At 33.2% G+C, this 11573-nt stretch overlaps 1 protein-coding gene across 1 annotated transcript; it reads left to right on the plus strand.

Annotated features, from left to right (window-relative positions):
* Nucleotides 1–9028: 9028 nt before the first annotated feature.
* LOC112750340 (protein SPIRAL1-like 1) lies at nucleotides 9029–11031 on the plus strand. The gene is made up of 3 exons (XM_025799031.3): nucleotides 9029–9169; nucleotides 9953–10195; nucleotides 10724–11031. Exons 2-3 carry the CDS (start codon nucleotides 9962–9964, stop codon nucleotides 10808–10810), a joined length of 321 nt encoding a protein of 106 aa, XP_025654816.1. The 5' UTR covers nucleotides 9029–9169; nucleotides 9953–9961; the 3' UTR covers nucleotides 10811–11031.
* The last annotated feature ends 542 nt before the right edge of the window (nucleotides 11032–11573 follow it).

The raw sequence follows: 11573 nt of genomic DNA on the forward strand, positions 1-11573 counted from the left end.
ACATAAAAACATAGAACCAACAATATATAGCAAAATCTAAAACTAACCAAAGCAAGGAAATAAAAATAACACAAATGAAAGGAAGCATCAATAACATAAAGACATGAATTGCATTAATAAAGAGTAAGAGTAGCAAAAGTGCATAAACATAAAGGTACCAACGTGAAGGAAATGATAAGTAGAATTGAAGAACAAATGTGCTAGAACAATAAATTGCAAGGAATTGTAAATAAAAATAGAAATTCAATCTAAATCTAAGAAGAAATTGGAGTAGAAACCTAAAACCTAGAGAGAGGAGAGTGCCTCTCTCTCTAGAAAACTACATCTCAACCTAAAGTGTATGAAGTGTGAGTGATTGATTCCCCCCTTCCAGCTCCACTCTGCAGCCTCTAATCTTCATTTTTGGGCTTGAAACTGGGCCAAAAGGAGCCCAGAAATCACCCCCAGCATCGTCTGTTTAATGCAGCATGTGACACTCTATCATGCGTACGCGTCAGTCTCGCGTACGTGTCGCTGGAAAAATCCCCGGTCACACGTATGCGTCATCTACGTGTACGCGTCGCTTAACTGATGCGCTGGTCACGCGTACGCGTCACCCACGCATACGCGTCGCTGCCAGCTTCTCAAAACTCCAATTTCTTGTGTTTCTTCCACTTTTGCATGCTTCCTTTCCATCCTTTAAGCCATTCCTGCCCTGGAAACCTGAAAACACTTAACACATATATAACGGCATCGAATGATAATAAGAGAGGATTAATAATTAGCAATTTTAAGGCCAAAGAAGCATGTTTTCAATCATAGTACAAAATTGGGAAGGAAAATGTAAAACATGCAATTTATATGCATAAGTGTGAGAATACTAGATAAAAGCCACTCAATTCCGCCTAAAATGTACCACGAAATAGTGGTGCATCAACCGCATACACAGGAGTGCTGGACAGAGGCCACCATCCGCATATGAGGCATGGGTCTGCGTACGCATGTATATCAGAATCCAGAAAAGTTAAGTTGCAGAAATTTTAGTTTTAGACCCCAAATTTTAAACGTTCATAACTTCCTCTACGAAACTACATTTTTCTCAAATTTTATATCAATTTAAAGCTTTTTAAATCATCTTTAATTTAAAATAACTTTAAACTAATTTCAAAAATTAAGGCTCAAGTTATGATTCGCCAAAGTTCACCAAAAACATATTTTTACCAAAGGAGACAATTATCGAATTTTCCAAAACTTCCAAACCCAACCAACTCAAACATACTCAAAACGACCCCAAAATCATTATAGACACTCTCCAAACATTTATCAATCACCTAACTATCAAAACCTCTCAATACTCCACTCCTTTAACTTCAATTCCTCCTAAATTCACACAAAAATGCCTCAATCATCCATTCTCAACAAGAACCACAACAACCAATAATCCATATCATCATCAAGAATCATCTTTAACATCAACACCCAACATTATAACTTATCAAGGCATCATACTCATCAATAATCATCATCTACCAATATATATATATATATATATATATATATATATATATATATATATATATATATATATATATATATATATATATATATATATATATATTCTTATCATCATATTCAAACTCATACAACCTCTATCTAAACCATAATCAAACATAGTATTTATATACAATCAATCATACAACCATATTATTCAAACCTATCTTGAAGGTCACTAGCCTAAGTTTCACAAAATATTATATACTACATAAAGGAAACTAAAACCATACACTGGCCAATTATACTCCACACACAAAACTACTTTACTACAAGCATTCAAGCCTTCACCTAACACCAAACAACACCAAGAACACTCTATATCATGAAAAACAACAAGAATCAAAGCTAGAGTTTATGACATTCAACTAAACACAAGGGTTTAGTGATATCTTACCTTATTTAATGAGTTTTAGGGTAAAATCCACTATTTACCCAAGCTAGATTACACCTAAACAATAAGAACACAAAGAAACTCAACAACCCAAAGAGCCATTTTTAAAAATGACATAGGGCAGAAAAACTCGAAAGAAAAGAGTGATTTTCTCACCACTTTGTTTAGATAAAAACGAGGAGCTCAACAAGAGTTTCGCGTGGCCGCAAACGACTCGTCAATCAGAGCTTCGTAGCTCAAGATATGGCCAAAAGAAGGAGGAGATGAATAGTGCTCTTCTTCCTCTCTTCTCTCGAAAACCAGCGCCCATTTTCCCTCTATGTGCTAAAAATGAGCTTTCTTGGCTCATTTAAGGCTTTATGTATGCTGGACTTGAGCCCAACTTAGGTCCGGTCCAACCGCATAACATTTTTGGTTAGTTTGGCCCGACTTTGGGTCAAAACTTTTAGAATAAGTAACATTTTTTCACTCAGAAAAATCTATTGAATTCGAATCTTACATTTATATTTTTTTTTAAAAAAAATATTTTTATATTTTCGAACCTATTCCGGGCAATTAAATTATTGTATTCTACTTAAGCGATTTTTCGTGAAAACTCTAGTTCTTACAGTGCGGGTTAGGCGGGCTTTTAGTATTTGACGGTCTCAATTTTTCTGCCCGGCCTGCCTTTTTTGGCAGGTTACGCAGGTCGGCCCGACAGATTTAGGTCTGTTTGTCACCCCTACAGCTTGCGACCTTGTTTGATTTGTTTTAAAAGTATATCTAATCTAATCTATTAGTAAAAAAAAATTTAATCCAATTATCTTAAAAAATTTAAAAACTCAAATATCCAATTATGGAAGTTTTGTCATATGTTGACATTATTAATTAATGAATTATTTATATTTGTTTAATATTTGGGATAATAAATAATTATATCTATAAATTTAGGTGTCCAGTATTTTTTAAATTGAGTCTTCAATCAAGTCATTTAAGTATTTAATGCTTCTTTTTTTACATGTAAGTGTTGTTATTGCTGTTTTTTCTTCTTCTTCCTCTTTCTCCTCCTCCTTTGTTATCGTTGTCTTTTCCTATTCCTCATTTTTTCTATGCATTTCTTCATCAACGTCGTTATTTTGTCACTGCTGTCACCGCCATCATTGTCGTTGCTGCCTCCCCTCCTCCTTCTCCCACTCCTCTTTCATCACGTTTCTTTTTCAATGTCATCGTCATCGCTGTTGCTCCTATTGTTGTTGTCACTACCGCCGCCCCTTCTTCCTCCTCCTTTTTCTTCGCGTTTTTTTAATGGTGTCTTCATTGCTCTATCCTACTGTCATTGTCATTGCTACTGTTGTCGTCACATCTTTTTCTTTTTTCTTCTATATATGTTTAGTAGAGATAATGAGTATAGAAATTTTAGTGCACAACAGAAAAAAGTATTATATCAAATAAATATTTGTTTTATGTGTAAAAGTTAATGTGTTATATTTGTGAATTTATGAGTTTTATAACAATTTTTATATTATGTATAGAAATTTATGTAACTTTATAACAAAATTTCTATGTTTATGAAAATAAAAAATTATATAATAAATACGAGTACTTTTTTTGTTAAGCTCGTAGCCTGGTACGAATTTAATTGAATTTGATTATAAAAAATATTTGTAGATATAACACCACCACAAAACATTTTACAAAAATTCTAATACATAACTTAATGTTAGGCTACGGATTTCTTACTCCTATTTTTATATAGGAGTATGATTAACCATCTCTAAAATATTTACAAAATAAACCCCTTTTTATTTTTAAAAGAATTGATAACTAAACATTTGCCCTCTGATTTTTTTTTTGTTTTACACATTCTTCCTATTTCCTTTAATCTGAGTTTTAAAGAGAAGAGTCCAGAGCTCTGCTAAGGCTTTTTTGATCCTCTCTCTACTTTCCATCAATGTTGCTCGTTCCTTGTTCCTCCCTCTCCGTGGTAGCTCGCTCTCTGATCCTCTCCCTACTCCGTGGTCGTTCTCCCCTACATCGTGCTTGTTCTCTGATCCTCGATGCCGCAACACGCTACCACCGTCGCTGCTGCACTCGGGTCCACCACTTCATTATTTTCTGTTGCGTCTCTGTTCCTCTTCTTCACCAGTGACTTTGATCTCTATCCTTCTCCCTCCATCTCTGCCCCTGCGACCTACTCCTTTAAGGTTCCATTTTGTTTTTATTTTTATTGTACTTTATTTCTTTTCTATGAAAAATTTATGTGAATTTGAATGTTCTTCGTTTGCCAGAATATTGAATGTTATTTTGATTTCAAAAGAATTTGACAATAAACCAGTGAAAAGTTTCAAAATAGATTAGGAGTCCTTGATAATGCTTGAATGATTGAATTTGATTGTTGTGATTTGGTTGGTAGTAGCTCTTTTGATTTCTAATTGAATAAGGTTCCTACATTTTTGTGGAAGTAGAAAAATGATTGTGAAGAACTAAAATACATTTCATGGTGTCTTGTATGATGGGAACATTTGGGTTAGTATGAGTTAACCAAACATTTTCCCTTATCAGTTAGTTTCACTTTCTATACTCAAATATTTCAGGCTTCAAGTTCATGTTCTCTCTTTTCTTGTTTTGTAGTTATGTTGCATCGGAGTATGCATGCACTAGAATGCTGACTGAGAAGACTGATGTTTATAGCTTTGGAATACTTATTATGGAAATAATTACCGGAAGAAGTCTCGTTAATTATAGTAAACGCCAAGGAGAGGTTAGAGGCTATAACCAATAATAGTATACAGTTTTGGTTTTAATCTTCTTACACTGTTCTACGCTGATTATTTTCTCTCTTTTTCTGTTTTCCTAACTAGAATTTGGTATATTTAGAGGTTAATTTAATTGAGTGATTGAAAACTATGGTTGGCAATAGAAAATTAGAGGAACTCATCGATCCGAACCTTCTTGAAAAGCCATCTTCAAAGGCTCTTAAGTTTTTCTCTGTTAGTTGCTCTTAAATGTGTTGATCCAGATGCCACAAAGAGACCTAAAATCAGACACATAATCCACATGCTTATGGCTGACAAGATCCTATTCCGTGATGTATGTTCTTTCCCTTTTTTGAACTTTGCATTATACATAACCAGAGAGCAAAAGCAAGATGGTTCAACATTGCTATAATCTGATTCTCATTTATCACTGTTTTATCATTCTTTCTTGTAGGAACGGAGGACTGGAGGGGAATCGTTGTGATCCCATCACAATTATCATCATGAGCAAAAGGACTCTAGCAGAGATAGAAAGTGAATAGATGGAGAGATCACTGATCGAAGTGAAGATGATAATAGCAGTAAAAATCTTGTCCATCGCACTAGGTTGAGATGATAGTTGTTAAATGATAAATGTAGCTATGTATTTATTATTTTTGGTTTTAATAGTTCGCCTATATTAATTTCTACCTCAATCTGGACAACATGCAATGAGTGTATTTTTGCTGCATAATTTCCCCTCCCACCATAATTTGAGATTCATTGTATACTCATTCATTATTACTAAAAATCAAAATCTTGATGTCATCCTTCTGCTTTATAAGACAAAAGTAGCTCAAGTGTTTTATAAAAAGTAATAATATTTTCAAGTTGCTCAAACTGTAGTATCAAACTACCGTTGTCTCATTCTAGTCCCATCATAACTTATGGCCCTATCATAAATTAAGTACTTGTCATTTTGTGAGTGTAGTTGTTATGAGTATTAGACAACAGAACATCAAATTTTAACGTGAAAAAAAACTTACCAATGTGAGAGATAAAAAAAAATCCACAGCAAGGTAAAAATTTTCACTATTTTCCAAAACAAAGCTACAAACAAGGGGATAAATCTCAATTTGGCCCCGAAAATTTGGCTTGATGCTCAAAATGACCCCTATAATTTTGTTGGCCCCAATTAGAACCCCAAAATTTATAATTGTGGCTCCAACTTGCCCTTGCGATCATCTCCATCACCAAAATACTGATCTAGTGCAATTGCATGACATGGTGGACACTACTTAAACGATGACGCATTGGTTTCGTGCGCAAACCCTTTGGAAACCACGTAGTGTAAGGGTTTTCTTGATATTTGGCAACTTATGATCGTCGTAGTGGAAAGAAAGAGAGTTTTAACCCACAAAAAACTGAAACGACATGCTTTCCAAAGGGTTTGGGCGCGAAACTAATGCGTCGTCGTTTAAGTAGTGTCCACCGTGTCATGCAATTGCATCAAATCAGCATTCTCGTGACAGAGATGATCGCAGGGAAAAGTTGGAGCCACAATTGTAAATTTGGGGGTTCTAATTGGGGCCAATGAAATTGTAGGGGTCATTCTGAGTATCGGACTAAATTTCAAGAGCCAAATTGAGTTTTAACTCTACAAACAAGTCTCAAAACTTACAAGCACTAAGCATACATGCAGAACTCTTTTACAAGAACATAAACACATAAACTAAATGGTGAAATCAATGATACAATAGACGGCTGTTGCTATGATTAAATCAATGATACAACAGACGGCCGTTGCTTACAAACTTTTTGGCTAGAGATCTTGGATTGCAATCACACCTCAAAGTTGAAGGACTATGAGTGAAGAACTCCAGGTAAACCAGAAAAGAATTTAACCATTTGATCATTCATTTATTCAGGTTAATACACTAATTGTGATGTAGAGGGACTCTCCAAAAAGTGTTTGCTTGGGCCTCACACAAAGAAAAATTATCATAACCTGCTTGATAAATACACAATGATGTATTATTCCTTTTTAGCTTCAAAAACAGAACCGAAAGGGACAAATTTAGGTTGAGAAAAGATTGACACAATAATAATACCGCAATGCAAAATTTTACAAAAGTACTTACATGCTCACCAAGTTGCAACTGCTACAGAAACTGCCTAAATCACATTTTAATGGTTGAATCTAGAAAGAAAGTAGATCCTCGACCATAACAGTTATCTATTTCTTGATGCCCCTGAAAAATCTATTTGAGTTGGTATTCATAAGAAATGATATGAGATAGAGCAGTTTCAAAGGGAAAAAAAACTAAAAATCTATTTATAAGTGATTTGCAGGTTTTGAAAAGGATAATAACTTTCTAAGGGAAAAAACTAAAAATCTAACTAAACTTATAAATCATCAATCAGAGGCTTCAAAACTTAAGAAAGAGAGCAAATTGAGTTTATAGAACTTCTAAGATCATTCCTACTACCGAGTACCAATGCTATATCCTATGGTGCATGGAATATAAGTGATTGTTCAAAGAATTACTTACAGAATGTTGAATATAAATGATCATGATAGTAAGTACACTTCCTTCCTTCATCTTCTCTATAAGGAGGTGAAAGAATCTCTAACACAGCACAAGGTGTTATTGCTGTGAAACAATGCAGATTTTCACCATGTTTTGGATATAAAACCGATGTCTCGCATGGTGCAGTCATGACCTTATCAACAGCTAGCTTAGCCAGTCTAACTAAAACAAAAAAAATTACAACAAAATCATTTTAAAACATGGATGCAGAATAGCAAGTTTTATAAGTCACTAAATATGATATCATATTGTTTAATAATGTTGATAAAAAGATCTCATGAATGAGATATAGAATTATGCAATTTTAAATCCTCAACAGTAGTAGCAATTTCATAGGAAATTCTATAGAAAAATGATTAATCCCCTAATACTCTTACTAATAATTTTCCCTAACTAATAGATTTAGAATTAAACAAAAAACTTTTTCATTTACTAATAAGGCTTCCTCTTCCTTTTTATATTATCTACTTCTGATTTTGCTACTAATTGAAATCTTTATTCCTTTAATTGATTATATCACACAGGAGCAAGAAGAAAAAGAGAGGTCAACAGGTAGTTAGACCTAATAAAAGTGGAAGAGGGCTCTGTCAATTTAGTATGAAAGGTTTTTTATAATTGATTTGTTCTTCAACAAATTGATTCAAATTAATAATAACCTAGCAATTAAATAAAAATATTTCTGAAGTTTAAACTAACAAGTTTTACAAAATACACCATGAGGTAAAATCAATCAAATTCCTTCCTTCAATCATCCTTATTTTATTTTATTTTACCCAGTAAATCAATATAATTGGAAAAATCATTGACTTCCTAATGATACAATCTCTGAAATTTACTCCTAATCCAATGAGTTCCCTCATATAAGACACCATGTATTGTATTTTAGTTTGTCACAATCATTGCCCTACTTCGACAATAGAGGTTAAACTTCAAACAAGAAAAAAATAGAAATCTTATTCAATTAGAAATCAAAAGAGCAACTACCAACCAAATCACAACAATCAAATTCAATCATTCAAGCATAATCAAGGACTCATAATCCATTTTGAAACTTTTCATTGGTTTATTATCAAATTCTTTTGAAATCAAAACAACATTCAATATTCTAGCAAACGAAGAACATTCAAATTCACATAAATTTTTCATAGAAAAGAAAATAAAGTACAATAAAAATAAAAACAAAATAGAACTTAAAGGAGTAGGTCGCAGAGGCAGAGGTGGAGGAAGAAGGACAGAGATCAAAGTCACTAGTGAAGAAGAGGAACAGAGAGGCGACAGAAAATAATGAAGTGGTGGACCCGAGTGTAGCGGCGGCGGCGGCAGCGTGTTGCGGCGTCGAGGATCAGAGAACAAGCACGATGCAGGGGAGAACGAGCAATTTCGCGGATGGAGAAGATCAGAGAACGATCACAACGCAGGGAGAAGATCAGAGAGCGAGCTACTGCGGAGGGAGAGGAACAAAGAACAAGCAACGTTAATGGAAAGCAACAATAGCTCTAACAGAGCTCTGGACTCTTCTATTTGAAACTCAAATTAAAAGAAATAGAAAGAATGTATAAAATAAAAAAAATAAAAGACAAATATTTAATTATTAATTCTTTTAAAAATAGAAAAAATAAAATTTATTTTATAAATATTTTAGTAATAGTTAATCATGCTCTTATATAAAAATAGAAATAAAAAATCCGTGGCCGTTTATATAATATTTTTATGTTGTACTAACACACTGCAATTTACAGCTAACCTAACAAGGCAACAACTTAACTCCAATATTAGGTTATTATTTTGTTAATTGTTAGAGAAGAGGAAAAAAGGATTTGAACTATATGAATTAAGAATTATTGAAGTGTGTGAGCGCCTATTTATAACGCACACATCTCAAGTCTCAACACTTTCCGTTGGCCCTTTGCTTTCTCTTCTCTCTCAGATCTGCTTCGCTGGTAATTCTTTCGCTCTGTTTTCTCTCTTTTTCTTTTAGTTTTCTTCCCGTTTTCTCGTCAGAATTAGGGTTTTGTTTCTTCTTGCTTCAATTTTCATCGAAGAAATACCCTCTGTTTCTGTGATAATTCTTCATTTCTCTTCAGGATCTAAAACCCTCCATTTTTATACTTTCGTTTGATCTCTGCTCTTTTTTTTGTGGGATTTTTCTCTGTGCTTCATTCGTCCCTCGTGTTCAGATCCTTTATCAACATTTATTTACTTTTATCTTATTATTAAATTTAATATAGAATTATACAGTGTGGAGGTGTGGGTATATATATATGGGGTTTATGCTTTCAGGGTTAAGATTGATGTGATCTCATTTTAATTCTTTGTGTTTTGCTTATTCGTGTGCTTGTACTGTGAAGTATGCTGTTTTATTTGTGGTTCGTTTAGAAGCTGATTCCCTTGGGTACATTTGTTCCAAAGGAATGGGGGAGATTTATACGCAGACATTTTAATTGTATGTAATGTATTTAACCTATTAACCTATTTGCCAAAAATGATGACGATCATTGTAGTGTCATAAAAAGTCTGGTAATGAAGCTATTTATTTGAGACTTGGTTAATTTTTAAGTAAGCTAGTATGAAAGCAACCTCAATTAACTGTGGTTTTAATATTTATACACCCCAGCTAATTTTCTTCCTTCCGTATCCTCTTCGACTTCGTGTTCTAACATATGTAATCTTGTTAATCACATGTATTCATCTTATGGTTTTTTCCCCCCTTTCGGGAAAAAAAGTTGAAGAGTATGGGTCGTGGAGTTAGCAGTGGCGGCGGGCAAAGTTCATTAGGCTATCTTTTTGGTAGTGGAGAGGGAGAGGCCCTGAAACCAGCACCAAAAAATACCCAACCTGAAGCACAGACCGTAAATGATGTGCCTCCTCCTAAGCCAGCACCTCCTAAAATAACAATAGACCCAAACAAGCCTGCTGGTATCAATAGTAATTCTATAGATGGCCAGAATACGGGCAACTTCATCACGGTACTTCCTTTACTTTGATTGCATCTTTTTCAAGCTCTAATGCATCAAGTCATGAATGTTAAGTACACTATAATAGATTGAAGCTGGTTTACTACTGCTGACTGCTGAGCATACACTCTTAGAAAAGCAGCATCGTCTATAATGGAAAATGAAATTAGGAAAATTAAAATGATTATTTAAGTTCTTTTAGCTTCTACTTAGTTATGCAGTTAACCTTACACATGATCACTATATGTTCACACTTTAGAATAAAAGATTGAGCCTTAAGTATGCTTATATAAACTGTAGTGTATTTATGTTATGACAATTGGTTTTGTGAAATGTACTATGCTTAGTGGGATAAAGTGCATTAAGATGATGAGAAATAACAACATATATAAAAACTATATATCCGACTTTGTCTCGATGAACTTTCTAATTCTACTCAGCTTGAGTTTTCTTGCTAGTGGTTGTTCTGCTCATGGTTAGATTATATTTTTTGAGGAATTTTTTGTAATTGATGTCTTGTTCTATCTAATTTGACCACAGGACCGACCTTCGACCAAGGTCCATGCTGCCCCTGGCGGGGGCTCCTCTCTGGGTTACCTCTTTGGTGGACCAGGTGATGCAAAATGATATATTGCTTGCGAAGCTTTTGGCACGCTGAATGATTTTTTCCTTTTTGGGTGAAAACATGATGGAATGAATGAAATATATAATGTAATATAAGGTTGTGGTTGTGGGGATAAGTCAATCAAGAATGCTATAATACATGTGCTAAACATCTATTACAAACCTGTGCTTGTCAGAAACAAATATTTCTGTTTTTAAATGTCGATTTCTCTTGTAGTTTTGTATTTTATGTGTTCCTGGTAACCCTTTTCTGTTGTTATTACCACCACGTTGTTTGGTTGATAGGAATAACTCGTGCAATTAGTATTTTTACTCGTAATATTATTACGGAAATATAAAATTTTCAAAATTGTGGATTTTTTATTCGTAATAATATTTTTGGAATACAAATTTTTTAAAATTACGGTTCATTTTGTCGTGATAATATAGATTATGCATGACGATTTATAAAATCAAACTATTTTTACAAAAAAAAGTTATAAGTTAATAAAAGTCTTTGGTTAAGACTAAAGTCTCTCTAGATAAAAAACTAAATAATAAAATTTTTAATTATTATTTTTACATAAAAGTTTATTTTTTATTAATAATTAATTTTAATATTTGTTGTCTAAAATTTGAAACAATTTAATGCGAATATTTTTACGTTTAATTAGATATTAAGTTTGATACACAAATAGAAATAATTTTTATACTTGTTATCTAAAAGTAATTTTTTTATGTATATAAAAATATAATTAGATATTAGCATAAATAATTATATTGATAG

The sequence above is a fragment of the Arachis hypogaea genome, chromosome 15 (assembly GCF_003086295.3).
Source record: "Arachis hypogaea cultivar Tifrunner chromosome 15, arahy.Tifrunner.gnm2.J5K5, whole genome shotgun sequence".
Taxonomy (NCBI): Eukaryota; Viridiplantae; Streptophyta; class Magnoliopsida; order Fabales; family Fabaceae; genus Arachis; species Arachis hypogaea.